Consider the following 17,043-nt stretch of genomic DNA (forward strand, 5'->3'; position numbering starts at 1 on the left):
CTGGAACGCGTTGCGTGGGTGGAGAATCGGAGGGTGAGATGGTAGATCAGGCTGGATGGATTGAGAGTGTGACAAGGAAAGCAAGAGAGAAGGGGGGAGAGGGAAGAGGGGGGGGAGAGAGATAGAGCGACAAGAGTGGGATGAAAAAGAAAGGGAGAGATAAAGAGAAAGGAAGAGAAAAAAATTCACAGAGAGAGAGAGAGAGAGAGAGAGAGAGAGAGAGAGAGAGAATAAGAGAGAACCGAGAGGAAGGAGGATGGCGCGGTCAGGGAAAGGGGTTGTGTGGAGAGGGCTGAAACGTGGCGGAGGCAAAAACGCCTGCAGGAAGAATGGGGAGGCCTCCGACGCGGCTGTCGCGGCCCCAGGGCCGTATCGACCACCCCCAACCCCCGATACGCACACTCACACACCCTCTCTCTCACTCTCTCTTTCTCTCTCTCGTTTCTCTCGGTACTCACAACGGCATCGACACCAATGACTTCCAAGCGTTTCCACGCGCGCACACGCGTCCCTTTCTCTCACCCTCTCTCTCTCTCTCTCTCTCTCTGTCTGTCTGTCTGTCTCTCTCGTACCTTTGCTCGCTCGCGTTCGCCGGCTCGTTACGGCCGGGCGTGCACGGCCGCCCGAAACGTCCGCGGATCTTCGATCTCGGCGGCTCGGGAGTTTGATGGCGTTGGTCGGGTCGTGGGGCATGCGATAATCGAGCGTCTCCGTCGAGACGAATGAGAAAGCGAGCGGACTAACCCCCAACGAGGACGACGACAATGGCAATGACAGCGGTGCGACTTTTGGCAAAGAGGATCACGCCTCAGTTCTCGGATCCGGAATATACGTATAAAGCGTCGAATACAACAATAACTTATTTCACAAACGTACTATATTAGAAATTGGAATTCTTGAATCTTTTTAAGACCTTCACTTTTTCAGTCTTGGAAAATTAAAGACGCAGTGGATTTTTAATTTCAATACTGTATAGTGCATACATAGCATGCTGAATAAAATTAAATAAAATTATGTCTAGAGAGTGCAAAAATGCAATACAATTTCAATCTCTTGCGATTTCTCGATACTGTATACTGAAAAAAAAAAAAACTAAATCTTAATATATATTTCTTTAAATAATACAAAATAAATGTTTACTTACAATAAATAAATATTTACTCGATAAAAAAAAACGATAGTTGAATCATAAATTAACGGTTTTTGTATCAAATAAGTACATGTTTAAATTTAGTTGAATATTTGGAATCATTCAAATATATATTTAGTTTTTTTTTTCAGTGTAATGTAGTTAACCGTTAACTTATAAAGTTTGATATTAAGTTAGATAAATGACTAAGATTGAAAGATTCGAATTTAATGGCGACATTTATCTTAGTATCAAGAAGAACCATATAATTTCAGCAATTCGTCGTATTTCCAAGTTTTCCCAGTTTTTCGTGAAAGCGATAAAGTCAGCTGTTGAACAAAGTCGATTGTAGAAAAGGTCTCCATCACTATCCTTCAAATGCTACAACCGCTTTCACCATATAATTGAAGGACACTCGATAACAATGCATGATAACGCGTTATAATTTCGGTACACATTGTCTGTTTTAACAGCATTCGTTCTCTGTCGGTTAATGGATCGGATCGAGTGATTCGCAATTGGGGTAAAATTGTCAAGGATCCAATTTTATCACGCCGCAACTGTAATGGATTTGTAATAATAAGAATTGTCTCGTGTCACTCTCTACTCGTTACGGTGTATAGAATAGTTTAACGTAATGCATCGCAATTACATGGACATTTTATTGGTAAAATGTCCGTGTGTAAACATTTGAATTGCGTACTAAACGTTGAGATACCATCGTCTTCAAATTTTATATCCATTCTTAATAGTGTGCTTTAACATTAGAATTAAAATTTATAAGCAACGAGAAATGAAAACGCGATAAGTGCATAACAATAATACAGATAAAAAAAAGAAGAGAGAGAAAAACCGTTTGTTTACACGAATTTATTATCTGCAACTCTGTGATCTCAACAATTTAAAAATACTTTGATGATCGCTGCTCGAAATTCGAACTTGATACCATAAAATTGATCAAATACATTTTATTTATGGATAAAAAATCAGCTCCGAATTATTACGTATACATCAAAAATTAACTATAGTTAAAAATTACACAATTACTATACAGAAACTAAAAATAGAGGCAATAGATAGATAATTGCAAACATCTTTTACAATCGACTTTATTATATTTTATTTTATGTTATGACGAATAATGTATATTCAAATTGTGATTAAACAGTTGTGTTTTTTTTTTTTTTAATTGGCTTGTGCATGAATTAATAATGCGCTCAATTATATTAGGAAACTGATAGATGTTCCGCAACTGTAAACGCACAAAGAGCGGATCTACGTCCTCGCGAGACAGGCACGTTACACGATAAATCAAATTCGGCGGGGGCCACGAACGTACAACGAGGGGTCTCGTCCGTTGCAATGAAATTACCGTGCAATGAGCCGCATCTCCGTGTATCCGAACGAAATGACGTTCGATTCTCGGTGGAATTCCCTCGGTGGAATTTCGCTCGCGTTGTCGTTGCTCGAGTTCGACAGCAAAGGATGCGGAGAGGGATGGAGAGCGATACAGTCGAAGAGAGAGGGAGGAAAGGAGGGAGGGGGAGGGGAGGGGGAGGGGAAGAGAGAGAGAGAGAGAGATGCGAGGGGCGAGAAGAGTGGTGTATAGATTTCGGATTGCGCTCGTGGAAAATGGCGTTTCGTAGTTCAATTAAATAAATAAAGGGCAGAAAAACCTTTGCTGACACGCGGTGCTTTAACGGCGACGGCACTTGGAGAACCACGGACGAAGGGTTGCATGCGCGGGACGTATTAGGGGAACGAAAGGGGGTTCGATGCGGGGGTTAGGCGGCGGCGGCGGCGGCGGCGGCGGCAGGTGGTTGGTTGGTTGGTCGGTCGGTTCGGAGGTGGATGCATAGGGGTGGTGCCATCGGTTCGGAGGCAAGAGGGACACACCGACAGAATCCGACCTCACCAATCAATACTTAGGGTTCAAGGGCATCGGCCGACCAATTATCCTAGACTAATTGATGCGAGACAGTGGCGAAAAAAAAGCCCGATTCTCTTTTCACTTCCCCGGTGAAGCTCCGCTCCGCTTCCGGTTTTGGCTCGCCTGCGTTTTGCTTTCGGGTCGCGTCGATCGTGATCGATACGCGAATTTCAGAATTTGTAGAGAAAATAATCTTCGCACGAAGTAAATGACGTAGCCAGAGTATGGCCAGCCTGGGCAAGTTTCATTAGATGCAACACTTCTTTATGAGAGAAGGACAAATTGCCAGCTTCAATTGTCTTGAGAAGAACAGTTTCCTTATATTTGTTTGTGGTGTAATTCAAGTTTTTAAAGTTATTACAACTTGCATTATCACACTGTGAATTGCCAAGTTAAGTTTGACTCTGTGGTTTCTTCTAGAAAAAAACTTCTGAAAAGCGTGCTTATAAAAGTACAGACGTAAAAAAGTGCCTGCTCGTACTTTCATATAAAAGACATCTAATTCTGTAACATTACAGGGGTGTTGATGCAGTTTCGCATATGAAACAAACATGAAGCTGCGAGACTTTCACACAAAAATTGTAAGTAAGAAACATCGGCGAACTCTTTCTCCAGAGCGTTCCAGTGCGTTAAATGTTTCCTAAAAACTGTGGCAGTATATCTTCTAGCTAAAAGTCACCAAGATCGTTTCTTTCTTTCGCAAGGAGTTGGCGTTTGCGCGTGTCCTTGCGTTAATAAATTTGCTTGTCGGTTAAACCGCTTTCCTCGTTCGTTTTCGCGAGTCGATAAATAATTTACGAAAGTGTCAGAGAGCGTCTCGAAGGAGATATATGAAAAGTTCGTATCGAGTCTGAGAAATCCATCGGTTGAATCGGGAAGACTTTTCTGCGTTCGACTCGCGAGTGAAACGAGCGGCTTTTCCGTATGAAAAGAAATAAGGGAGCGATTGAAGCGCACGAGGTCCAACAGGTGCAAATCCGCAAAAAAGCTCGACCTTCGTGGAAAAGGTTTCACGGAAATGGAAAGAAGAACGCGGTAGGAGAGGAAAGGGCAGCGGGAAGGGAGGGGTTGTTCGCCAAGAGAGAGCGTACCGAGGGAAAGTGCGGTGCTTTATATAGAGAGAAGAAAGAAAAGAAGAAAAACAAGAGAGAGAGAGAGAGAGAGAGGGGGGGGAGGGGGGAGAGCACGTGGAAGAGAAAGAAGGAAAAAGAGACATGAGGCAAAAGCTGCGTTGGCGAGAAGAGGAGGCGCAAGAGGGATCCCCCGAAGACGGTCGTAGGGTCGTCTCCACTATTACGAATACGGCGCCATAACGGAATTGATAATGTAACGGGCGTCACGAGTATAACATTCTCTCTCTTTCTCTTTCTCTTTCTCTTCTGCGTTGCTGCATAACCTCCTTTCTGAATGGAAGCGCGACCCTGGCCGCACCACGTGCTCGGCTTCGAGTAAACGTAAGAATACGACCAGCAGGTGTCTTTTCGCAGTCTTTCGCGAAGGTGCGTTCGAGGGGAATGAGGATCGCACAGTATATCTATATGGCATTTAAGCATCAACATTTTGTTATCCACATCGATAACATTGTTATATACACTTTCGATTATCATTATCGACGATTCAGCTGATACCTCGAAATTTCTGGCATAATGTACATAACGATGCTTAGCTGACAAAGTAAAAAGTAATCAATAGCGAAAATATATTGATTTTTCTATTGTCAATATCTTCTTGGTCATACTTTATCACTGCAGACACTAGAAAGGAAGAAATATTTCGAGATATCTCGTGGTGCGTATAGTGTAAAAAAAAATACGACGTATATTAAAATAATCGTATACTTATTAGGTATTGAAGTATACACGCTATTGTTTCTCTTTAACTCTCTCATTAATTGTCACGAGAATACTTGTTCAAACATTCTTAAGCGCTAAATATGGATAGTGACGATGAAAAGATTACAACACGAAAGTTGTATCTCTATTAGAAAAAGAAATTTTCCTGACTTTGACCTTTACAAATTTTTTCTATGCGACAACATCAATTACGACGATAACGCCCATTTTTACCAATACAGATTAACTTTAATCTCGTTATTCAACTTTATTTTTTTCGAGTTGATTAAAAATTAAAAAAAAAAGGTTGAACCGCGAGATTAAAGTTAACCTAGATTAGTGCCAACATAAATCTGTTACACCAATCTGTTTACAGAATTAAAATTCCTTCCTCGTAGAATTTCGATTGTGGTTAGGTCCCTTAATTTTCTCGATAATTTCGAATTATGAATGAGGAAAAATTCGAGTAGCTGCGATTCGCGCAGAAGACCAACAGTATAGGCACGATCGGATATTTACGAATGTGGAGCAGAAGAGTCGGATAATGGGGAAACGGCCTGGCTTCGCTGACAGTTTAAAGGCCTCACCTAAGAGCAAGTCACCCTCGATCCGTGTCTTCAAGAAAGGAAGAACGCATCCTGCTTTTACGAGCGCGTCTTCTCATGGGGCATTCTGCTATAAAGATGCTCCGAACGTTACAGATCGCGCGTAACTAACAAGACAATGTTTTCCGTCACATATTTTCGGCATTGAATCGCTCGCTTTTCATCGATCGCCCGTATGAGTGTTGTCAAACTCGGAATTAAAAAGCTTTTCACGTACGTTGAGAAAACGCCAAGTGATAAGCGTTGTTAATACTGGTGATTTTCGTTTAACTTATCAATTACGTAGTCGAACAATGAATCAATATTTATAATTGCGTTACATAATCTATGTATTTATAATTCTCTACAAAATTTTACAATTTCTTTTAACCTATACGTATTATTAATATTACTTCTAATCTGAGAATAGCGTATACTTTTAATAGAATGCCCAATTAGGTTTGGCATATAGTTTCAAATCTTACAGTGTGTAATTATATAAAAAAAAAATTATGTAATAAAATATATAATCATATTACACATTTACATAAAAATATTTTCAAAAGCTTTATTTATCAAGCTTGCAAAGTAAAACAAAACAAAAAAAAATATATATATAAAACTAATATCTCTGGGGCGTAAAGAAATTTTGTCGTTTAAAATTCTCGAGGAGCTCTAAACAAAAAGAAATAATAATATCTTTGTTCGGAGTAGTTCGTTGATATAAGAGAGTTAATATATTATAGTTAACGAGCAATTCGCGAATACGGTGTGTACGCAGCTTAAAGGTGCATCGGCAGCACGTGTCGTCGTTACTTCACATATCACTTTATGCAACGATGCTATTCCACGAAATATACAGCCGTCATAATACCTAAGAAAACTCGTAACGTTATGTCGATGTCTCGCGATATAATCTAAGGCATTCATTGTTAATTGATTAAATTCAGTAACTTAAAAATTTGCCATAAAAATGCGCGAAAAAAGTAGCTTGATCTGGCAGAAATATCAAAGAACAGGAACAACTAGAGAGATTTTGAATAAAGCCATTTCTGTTATGTTTTATTGAATTAAATAATATTCTTTGCGTTCGTATTGTATCCCATAAAAATTCGATAAGAGATTTTATTTAGTCAAAGAAATCGTTAAAATATTGCTATACAATTTGCAATAGTTGCAAAATTTATTGCCGCATATAAAAGTGTCCTGTTTATTGTCTCATCAATAATTCTCATATCGACGATTCTTCAACATTTGTCATCCAATGTTCCGTAATATCGTCAATATGCCGGACGTTATAAAATTTTCCGTAATATTGTTTCAATCTCGGAGTATCGAATCGAAGCATGCGAAATCCACTAAATTCATCAATTCGCGAAAGACATAAATTGCTGTCGGAGTAAAAAATTTGAAATTAATTGAAATTATCGGATTATACAGCTATTTCATTTTTTTTTGCTCTCTTCCTATTGCCTAATAAATATCGGCAGATTTGAGAGTTTCCGAATTTCTGGAGTGAGATTGGAGCCTCTACGCGTAAAACCTCTACTTGTGTCTTACTAACTTGCGCTCATATTCTTTGTCTTTTAAATCACGGATATATGTACACACACCCTGTTTTATTATATAGAGTTATATAGAATTTATTTCATTAAAAATATAATACAACTGACGACAATTCAAACAAGTCTCACTGCTGATCAATTTAATGAATATCAATCTTAAAAAGCGGATTGATTCATGTTTCGTCTCCTCAGATCGCTTCGCTCACGATATAGACAAAGAAGGAGGATCGAACGTCGGTTAGCGTTAGCCGATGGTGAAACCGGTCCGACAGCTACACGTCTACTCGCGACTAAAAAATCGCGCGTGTCAATTGTGACAGTAGTATGCAGTAGTATGCGATTTTCTTAGTGTTGGTCATGGTAAACGTTTTGGTCTCAGTGTAAACACATTCGCGACTCGTTCGAGGAAAAGCCATCATGAGATACTCGAGTGAGTGGATTCGTATCTTTAACGTACGTTCGCCCCCCCCACACACACACACACACACACACACACACACACACACGGATTTGTTCTTCTCTTCATTAAAATGAAATTGCCCAATTTCTCTTGTTCTTACTAATCTGTCTCAAGTTCGACAGCCTGATCTCTTTGACAGTACTTACAATTAAATCGCACAAAGTACAGCGTTTCCCTTGAGATGAAATATATTAAAAAATATTTGAGACAAACAAAATGTTGTTTCCCACGTTTATACCATTCATTGTTTATACCATCAAAAAGTATTTCTGATAATTTAATTAACAGCTTTATATAAAATTAGATTAACCTTTTTTCCTCTACTTTGAAACAATATGAAATTCTCGATCTAAAATTACAGGTGCTCGTAAAATTCTAGTAGCTTATTAAACTTTGTTCGAGATGCACACACACACACACACACACACACACTAAAAACCACACACTTACCAAAGCGCGCAACACAAATGCCTCGACCATCGAAACGCTCTACATAAATTCTGCTAAACAATATGTATAGCGACTTATACGTTGGCGAATCCATTTGCATATACCACACACATATGCTTTTGCATCGTGCGCGTGATCTTCATCAGCGTACACCAAGGCGTGTCGGGACGTATAAATTCCTAGCTGAACTAGATGAACTATGATTTTCGAATGTCCGTTTCTATGTACAAACTTCAATCTCGAGATTCACCTTGCTCTTCATCTTTTTCTTCTCTAGAATAAAGAATTCTTAGGATAAGAAAAAAGAATTCGTCGAACCGAGATTAACACCGAGATAAACTACATTCCGAGAGAAATGGACATGGGAGGATTGAAATTGAGAACAACTCGGCGACTTGGAGGAGGTAAAGTGCAACCAGCTTCGTCGACGACGAGAAGGTTCCACGAGCGAAACAAATCTGGATCGCGCCGAGACGGGGCCGGTGTTGGGGAGGCCGACGGCCGCGACCGGCGCATACTTGTGCACAACGAGTGTTGTTCGGCACGAAAATATCTCGAAACGGCGCGGCGGCTCCGTCGTTTGGCGTGACTATGATCGCTCGAGATTCGACACGGCACGGCACGGCACGGCGCGACGTGACGGAACGTTTGTGCCCGCATAAAGTCCCCCCGTTCCGTTCTCTCTTTCTCTCTCCCTTGTTGCTTCTTCTCCACCACCCGCCGTCGCCTTCTTCCTCTCGCCGACGATCCACTGAGGGAGCAATGCCCATCGCCCTGTAGCGGCCTGCAGCGGCCTGTAGCGGCTGCAGCGAGCGATATCACGACGCTGTTTCTCGCGAGAGACAACGCTCCGGTCTATCGTATTCAGGCGCGAAGGAAGTTGTATCGTTTATCACTCACCTGGCTGCGGCGCTCCGTGGGTGAAGGGTCCCTCGTCGAGACAGAAGAAGAGGAGGAGGCGGAGGAGGTGGTGAAAGAAGAAGAAGAGTAGTAGTAGTAGTAGTAGTAGTAGTAGTAGTAGTAGGAGGAGGAAGAGGAGGAGGTGGAGGTGGAGGAAGTGACGGCTGGGAAGCAGACAGAGGACGAGGAAAAGGAAGAGCGGAGGAAGAAGAAGAAGAAGAAGAAAAGACGGCGGCGACGACGAGCGAGAGGGAGGACGACGCGGAGGTGGAGGCAGAAGTCGCCGGGAAGTCACTGCGAGAAAACGTGTCGCGGTGATCGTCGCCGTGGTCGCCAACGTGATCGTCCTCCTCGTCGTTGTCGCCGTCGTCGTCGTCGTCCTCGTCGTCGTCGTCGTCGTCGTCGTCGTCGTCGTCGTCGTCGTGGTCGTCGTCGTCGTCGTCGTCGCTGTGGACGACGACGCAGCCGCGAGAAAGCCGAAAATACGCGCGTACGAGGAGATTACGAGAGCACAGAACGAGAGGATAATTCCTGGCAGGGCCCGATCTCCTACGCGGCGAAGCCCAACGAAAGTGAAATGGCATTCGGCGCTCCGTGCTGAGGACGCACGGCATTCGGAGGAGATGAGGAGGACGCGGCGAGCAGGAGGAAGCGGCGGAGGAGGAAGAGGTGGAGGAAGAGGAGGACGACGAGGAAGAGGAGAAGGAGGAGGAGGAGGTAGAGGTAGAGGAGAACGCCGCGAAATTCGCCGTCGGGAACAAGGACGGATTCAGCGCGCGCTCGAGGAAGCGGCTCGCGGGGGATGCGTGCTCGACGAAGGACAGAGAGCGAGTGAACCGGCGACTTGCGCGCGGCGTCAGGCCAGAGAGAGACCAAATGTACCTGACCAAGCCGTGCTGGCGGGGTATCATGGGATATATCGGTGGGAAAGAGCAAGAGCGCGCGCGCGCGAGAGAGAGAGAGAGAGAGAGAGAGAGAGAGAAAGGGCGACGGGGGCGTGCAGGGGATGCTGATCAAGTGGAGGGGCTCGACGAGGCACAACCGCGGTCGGTCGGGGCCAGAGGGGCGCGACTGGGGGCGAGCCAAGTCTGCGGCATGCTCGACAGAAACGCGGCCGTCTCTTGCGCGGGAGTGACGAGGATAGTCGGTGCGCGCGCGATCCGCGCGCGGAAACGGGCGAGACGGACCGAGAGCAGGACGTAGACCGGAGACACACGGCCGCCTACCTCTGTGTGGCGTGGAACTCGTGGAAGGCCAGAAAGAGAGGGGTTCGCTACGCGTGAAGCGTCGTAGACAGAGACACGGCTCTCGTACACGGCCGGCCGAGACTGTGCGCGCGTAGCGCGAAGGAGTGGGCACGCAAGCGAGAGCAAGAGAGAGAAATTCGGCTGGAGCACACACAAACCGAAAGAGAGAACGAAAGAGAGAGAGAGAGAGAGAGAGAGAAACGAAATGAGAGGGGGTGGGAGAAGAGGAAGAGAGAGAGAGGAGATTGAGAGACTTGATTCGGTGCCGCTGTGACGAAGACGGATGCAGACACCCGTGAGAGTGAAGAGGATAGTTGATGGTAGGGAGGGAGTGAGATAGAGAGATGAGGGGCGATTCATCGTAAGCGCAACGGAGACGATGGAGATCGTCGTACGCACGCACGTGGGCGCGAAAGGGGGACGGAGAATTGGCAGTGGCGTATGCGCGACATCGCGTTCCCTGCATCGCAAGTCGCAAGTGAGCCACAAGGGAATACGTCCCATTTGCATTAACGGCCAAGGAGACGCGTGCTGTCTAATTATGACGGATGGATACGCGCGATTAATCGTGATCGACCATTCTCGGTTGCGTATCTTGCTTCTAAGACGGGGAGAGGGAGACGAGTAACGAATCAAAGGGAGCAGGGATAGAGTTAACGCGACCAACACTCTAGATTGTAGTTTTCCAAGTTTATAGAAAGATTCATCGAAGATTTTCGATTCAACGCGTATCGTGACCCTTTTCCTTTTTCGTATCTTCTGAATACTTCACGACGCGATTCGGTGAGAAATGGCACGCAGGCACCGTAGAGTTGCGTCACGATCCTGGCGACAGTCCGAACGAGTCCCCGACGAAGGGACGTCGGCGTGTGTGCACCAGCCGCGACGCGACGCGACGCGAGGCGACGCGAGGCGAGGCGGGACAGCTCCGAAGAGACGTTAAGTCGAGAGGTATGCGGGCGACAGAGAGGATCGATCTATCGGCGGAGCTTCGGCACGGAACGACGACCAGGATAATCTCCCCAAGAGAGCGTGTCGTTGTTTTCGCCGCCGCCGCCACCGCCACCGCCGTCTGTGCAATCGGTATTCGAGCCGCATCAGCGGTGGTGCCGGCCGGCCGGTCTGCCTGCCTGCCTGCGGAACGTCCGTTACTACTAACACCAAGGCCTTGAAGACCACGCTGGTCTTTCATCGAATATTCGACAACTAACCGCTTGATTTTCCTCATTAACGAAATTGTTATTATTATTATAGAACAAAATTAGTAATACACGGAAAGAACGATTTTGCTGAAGTATCTGAAAATTTATTAGCCAGATACAGATCTGAAGATAATGTTGTCAAACCGTCGAAATAATTATGTAGGAATCTCAAGTAATGCACAAACAAAAAGTTTGGACATTTTAGCAACCTGCTTGAACATCCTCCAACTGTTTTGATGGTCCGATAAAATTCTTTCCACATCTATATCTATTTAAAGTTTTAGATACTTGAAGCAAAATCTTAAACGTTTTAAATATAATCCATCGTATTTAATAACTTTGTTATTAATCCGTTATTTTTAAAACTAGAGCTACTTTTCCGTTCCATTGTGTGATTTCTTTTGAATAGATGATTTAATCGAGATTCTTAATCGCGATTAAAAGTACTATTAATTCGGAAGCGACACGCTATTTATTTCAGATTATTCGTTATAATGTATTCAAGTGCTTTCTCTTTCGATCTTTCAAGCTCTTCTTCTAGACGAGTCTTTCTTCTGCAGCGGCGGCGCGCACGCCGTCGTCAGTCTCTCGTTACAAGAAACAGAGTCGAAATCCTTCCCCTTTCCTCTTTTACCGCGACCTCTCCCACCCCCGATCTTCCCCGCGCTCTTAATTCGCATTCACGCCAGACACGTCGGCGTGTTTCGCATCTTGGGTCTTCTCGCGCGAACCGCCTTCGACTCGCTTTAATAACACTCAATATCGCTGGAGAATATATCAGTACACTAAACGGAATAAGTTCGATTTCAAAATCGATAGTAAAAATCTAATTAAACATTAACTCGCTTCGTATAACAAATATCGATTCTTATTATTCTTTTTATTCGGGAATCAGAGATTTGAGGATAGATTTGTAAAAAAAAAATCTCATTTTTTTTTGTAGAATATTAATATTCATTAATGCATATGAAGTAATTATGTATAATACTTAATTGAACTTGACTTTCCATGCATCCAGCCACGCTCGACACAGAATCGTGTAAAAAAAATCACATCTTTCATATTTTGTCTACATGACTAAATAAAATATCGAAACTTTCGATCGTCTTCAATAAATTAATAACTGAATAATATATACACGAGAACAACGTTCTCTTTTACTGAAGTATTTGAAAATTTTGCTAAATACAATCTGAAAGTAATTTTGTTGAATCACAACACGTCGGAAATTCAAGCGATAAGCAATGCTGCAAAAAGTTTTAATATTCTCACAACTTTCAACGTCCCACATAATTATTTTGATAGTCCAACAAAGTTATATATGTATATATATATATTTTTTTTTTTTAGATTTATATCCCACTAAATTTTTAAATACTCTACTGAGCAATACTGTACAGAAAGAGGTCAATTTTACTGAAGTAGCTAAAAAAAAATAGCTAAATACAGATTTGAAAATAATTTTGTTGGACCGTCAAAATTACATAGGACGCTCAAATCGGTTACCAGAATGTTAATACTTTTTACAGCATTGCTCAACATTTTTGAGAGTCCTACTTTATTATTTACTTCGATGGTCCAAGCAAGTAGTTTTCAGATCTGTATCTATAGCTAAATAAATGTTTAGCTAGGTACTTGGCAAAATTCTGCGAAAGAAAAACAATCGTCCAAGAGCTACCCGATTGTTACCGAATACTTTGAGATACGTTTTTAAAATTTAAAACGTGGTTACCCTCGTTATAATACTCGGAGAAAGCTCGCAGACATAACGTAATCTTACGCCTTTAACAACCCTGCAACTTACAGTCGGCGCAACCCGTTCGGGAATATATTCGGCCGATTTATTCCCCCTGTGGCCCGTTCGTAAACAAACTTTCTCCGCCGGGGATTTTTCGAGCGCGCTCGTGAAAGTTGCTCTACGAAACGGGGGGGGGGCGGAAGGGCGCGGGGAGGGGGAGGAGGGTAAAATTTTTCGCTGCACCGAACGTTTACTTTGACACGTTCGACCCGACGCGACGCGTCGTCGCGTTCTCCAACGTGACGTCTCGCGAATATGCAATATGCGCGCACACTAACGCACGCTAACGCGATCGGCGTCGGAATGGCTGTGAGATATGAGTTTCGTATTATTATATAATTGCACTTAATCGCGCACAGTTAAATCTTGTGCAATTAAACGCAATCGTATGTACGTACGTAAATCTTATATAATACAGATAATCGTTGCATTAGTTATTGAAGCAACAGTTATTGAATGCTTCAATGCGATACGTCTTCTTTGATGAATACGTGAATATACGTTTAATGCTGCAACAACCACGACTGCCAGCTCCGATTTGTAAACGCTAAATGCGATATTAAATCACGACGTTAAATACCCGGAGATGGAAGGAAAAGGTTACCGCGAAATATGTGCCACGGAGAGTACCTCGCTACCCGTAATAACGATCGTTAATTTCTAATGCAGTGAGAGAAGCCTGAAGTCCCCTAGGCAATTTGCGGAACTTGAAAATTTATGCTTCATGGAGGAACATTTTCATGAGTCGCGAACACGCCTGTGTAACATCGTACCTTTAGCCTGCCGTTTAGAATTCCCGCGCGAGTCTTGGGAGCACGTGCAAAAATACACGTTAGAAAGGGATTACGTTAGAGGATTAGAACCTCCCCGTGAAAAAACACCTCCCAGCTCCCAGGAAAATCTTGGAGGGATTCTCAAACGCACGGATTGCAGCGGCGCGTCGGCGTCGGCGTCGACGTCGGGGCAGGCAGTTATCCAACGCTAAATCGCGGTATCACGAGACGCATAAGGTAGCCTGAAGGGGTAGGCAGAGGGGGAGGGGAAGGAAGGGAATCGCGTAGTTTAATAATTCGAATCCCCGGAGCGGCCCGGTGGACATACGGGGACGATCGAATTACCCCTTCCGCGCGCCCTTGACGGGCCCTCGGATCATTCCTCCCTCGGGCCGTCCCTGCGTCGCGTCGCGTCGCGTCGCGTCGCGTCGCGTCGCGTCGGGCTGACTCGACTCGGCACTAGCAGCGATCGAGTGGCAGAGAGACGGCCGCGGTGCGGCGGGGCGGGAGAGAGTGGTTGGTGGAGGCGTGAGAGGGCACGGATTCGGCAGAGTGGCGAGCAAGAGGAAGGACCGAGGGAGACACGGCGAGCGAACGAGCGAGATGCGATCGTGCCGTGGGTCCAGGGAGGAGGCAGAAGCGACGGATGGAGGACGTGCGGAGGACGGTGGGTGGAAGAGAGTGAAGCAGCAGCAGCAGCAGCAGCAGAGCGGCAGCAGCGGCAGCACCAGCAGCAGCGACGGCGGCGGCGGCGGCGGCGATGGTGGTGGCGGCGGCAGGAAGAGGAGAAGGGAGAGGGGTAGGGAAGACGTGGAATCGTGGGCTGTTGCAGAGCTTGCGCGGACAAAGAGAATCTGCGGCTCCAGCCGCTCGCTCGCTCGCACGGCTCCCGCCTTCTCCTCCTCCCGCCCTCGCTACGCACGCACACACGCGTGCGACGACAGCGCGCACGCATAAACGTGCATACGAACATGGGCCGCGCTGCGCGGCGTGCAATTCTACGCGCGCGCGCGCGCACGCACGCACGCATGCATGCCGCGCGCTGCAGAAACCGCGAGTACAGTCGGTCGAGGAAGCGCCAAACCGTTACTTTTTCGTTCCTTCTCCTCGTCTGTTTGTCCGCTTCTCTTTCTCGCGTTTGCTTCTTCTACCTTTCTTCTAGTTCGCTATGTGGGGGGCGGGGGGAGAGGCAGATAAGGAGGCTACTACGGTCATAAAGTCATTCCGCGACCTACAGAGCGTCCGCGCCGTCCTGGTACCCTCGTGGCGAGCGAAATTATCAGTTGCATGTATCCATATACCTACGTATGTATACGACGAAGAGAGTAAAATGAGAAAGGGAAAGCTCGAAACGTCCTCATGCAGCTTTAAGACGCGCGAAATAAATGGACCCATTGTAGGATACGTGCCGCCGCGGATATATATATATTAGGATCGTTTTTTCATCTTTGTACTTTCACCGCATTCTCTTTCCGCTCTTCTCTTTCCTCCATCCTCGTGTACCTATATATTTCAGCAGCTAAAAACAATTGTACGATACGTGACTTGATAAGTATTGTTTATTATCGCGTGCAAATGTACCGCATGAGAAAGGAGATCGTGTACCGCATATACAAGAGGATCAAATATCGCGTGATTGAAGGGGGAAGAAGGTGCCGTGCTCTGCGACATCACCGATGACAACGCGTTCGCGAACGCGGGTCCCTTTTTCATAGCCGAGATTTAAGCAGGGCTCAACCTCTCCTCCTCAACCCCTCACCCTCTCACCCTCCGCGTTTCTCTCGTCCTCTCTAGACGCGGCGTGGCGTGGCGTGGCGACTGGACCAGCGACGAGACGCAGACACCCGGTACAGTCGCGCGAGTAAGCTGGACCCGCGTGATTTCTCTCCCTCGTGTCTTTTATCTTTCCGCCCTCCCCCCTTTTTTCCTCTCTCTCCTTTTTCGGTTTCGTCGCCCCGTCTCACGCGGGTAACCTGCCCGGTCGCCTACAGCCGGAGGTACTTTGGGCGAAGCGCGCGTTCCACCATCCGATCGATGTCGCTCGCTACGAAAATGTTCTGCGGCAACGGTCGCAGAATGCTCGTGGCGCCGATTAACAGCAGCAGCAGCAGCAACAGCAGCAGCAGCAGACGGCGGTTCCGAAAAAGGCGGCTCTGCGAAACGACCAACCGCGACCGTTCCATGGATATATTCGCGGCCGAGCGGCTCGCCGCGAGAGACGCATCGCGGATGCACACATTGCACGAGGACGCTTAAATTTAACTAAAGGCACTCACTCGACACTTTTACTCGCTCGCTACGGAACTCGGTTGAGGAAACGACGGCTACTATATTTACTTTGTCGTCTATTTCTCCCCGCGTAAAATATTTGGAATGAACAGTGTGAAGCTCCTCGCCGACGACGAGACGATGAATGTTAACGCGAGTAATTGTCTTATATGTAATGCAGTATCAAGTGGGGCACACACAATGTACTTATAAAAACGGAGAAAATATCGATATTTAAAAATACGAAACCGAACGATCAATCGATATTGTTGGTTTTTCAATATTAATCAGCTGATACCAGTATTATTTAATTGGCATCTTTTACAGAGCAGTGAGATAAAAACTACAGAATACTCTATTTCATGATGTCTCGATAGTAGTCATGTTTTATTGACACTTCAATGTACACTGAAAACAAATATCAAATTTTAATAAATATTTGTTTGAGTTCTAAGTAAATATAAACTTTCTAAATGTAAACACATATTTGTTTGATCAAAAATCATTAATTTGATTCAACTATCATGATTATTTGTTTAAATAAATATTTATTTTTAAGTATTCGAAGAATTTAAATAAGGGTATTAAAATTTGGCAAATTTTTCTCCAGTGTAAACGCAAAGATATTCAATTTAATAAAATATTTTCAACTGATTATGCCAATTGTCCTCTTTAATTTCATTAACATAATAGAATGATAAAATAATTAGAATTAATTGAGATAATTGGTCAGCTAAATGGATTTTACAAAAACCGATCATATCAGAGACACACGCACTTTTTTAATAAAAATGCTGTTATTTACTTGCTTGTACAGTGAAACTTAATCAAAGAATCCAAGATTCAAGAGACTTACAATTTGTTCCCTTAAAACACGTACAATTGACAAAATGTCAGAATAAAAA

General features: G+C 44.6%; 1 protein-coding gene across 4 annotated transcripts in view; it reads right to left on the reverse strand.

Annotated features, from left to right (window-relative positions):
* LOC108754748 (protein bric-a-brac 2) overlaps window positions 1-17,043 on the reverse strand; it is a 64,504-nt gene that overhangs the window by 7,970 nt on the left and 39,491 nt on the right. The window contains exon 1 of one of the 4 annotated variants that reach the window (XM_018497307.1): window positions 7,951-8,197. The exons of the other annotated variants lie outside the window; for them this stretch is intronic. Within the exon in view, the coding sequence (XP_018352809.1) occupies window positions 7,951-7,980 (30 nt within the window). The 5' untranslated portion in view covers window positions 7,981-8,197. Of the gene's footprint in view, window positions 1-7,950; window positions 8,198-17,043 lie in introns of those variants that run through there. 4 annotated transcript variants of the gene reach the window in all.

The sequence above is a fragment of the Trachymyrmex septentrionalis genome, unplaced genomic scaffold, assembly GCF_001594115.1.
Source record: "Trachymyrmex septentrionalis isolate Tsep2-gDNA-1 unplaced genomic scaffold, Tsep1.0 scaffold80, whole genome shotgun sequence".
In the NCBI taxonomy this organism is placed as follows: domain Eukaryota; kingdom Metazoa; phylum Arthropoda; class Insecta; order Hymenoptera; family Formicidae; genus Trachymyrmex; species Trachymyrmex septentrionalis.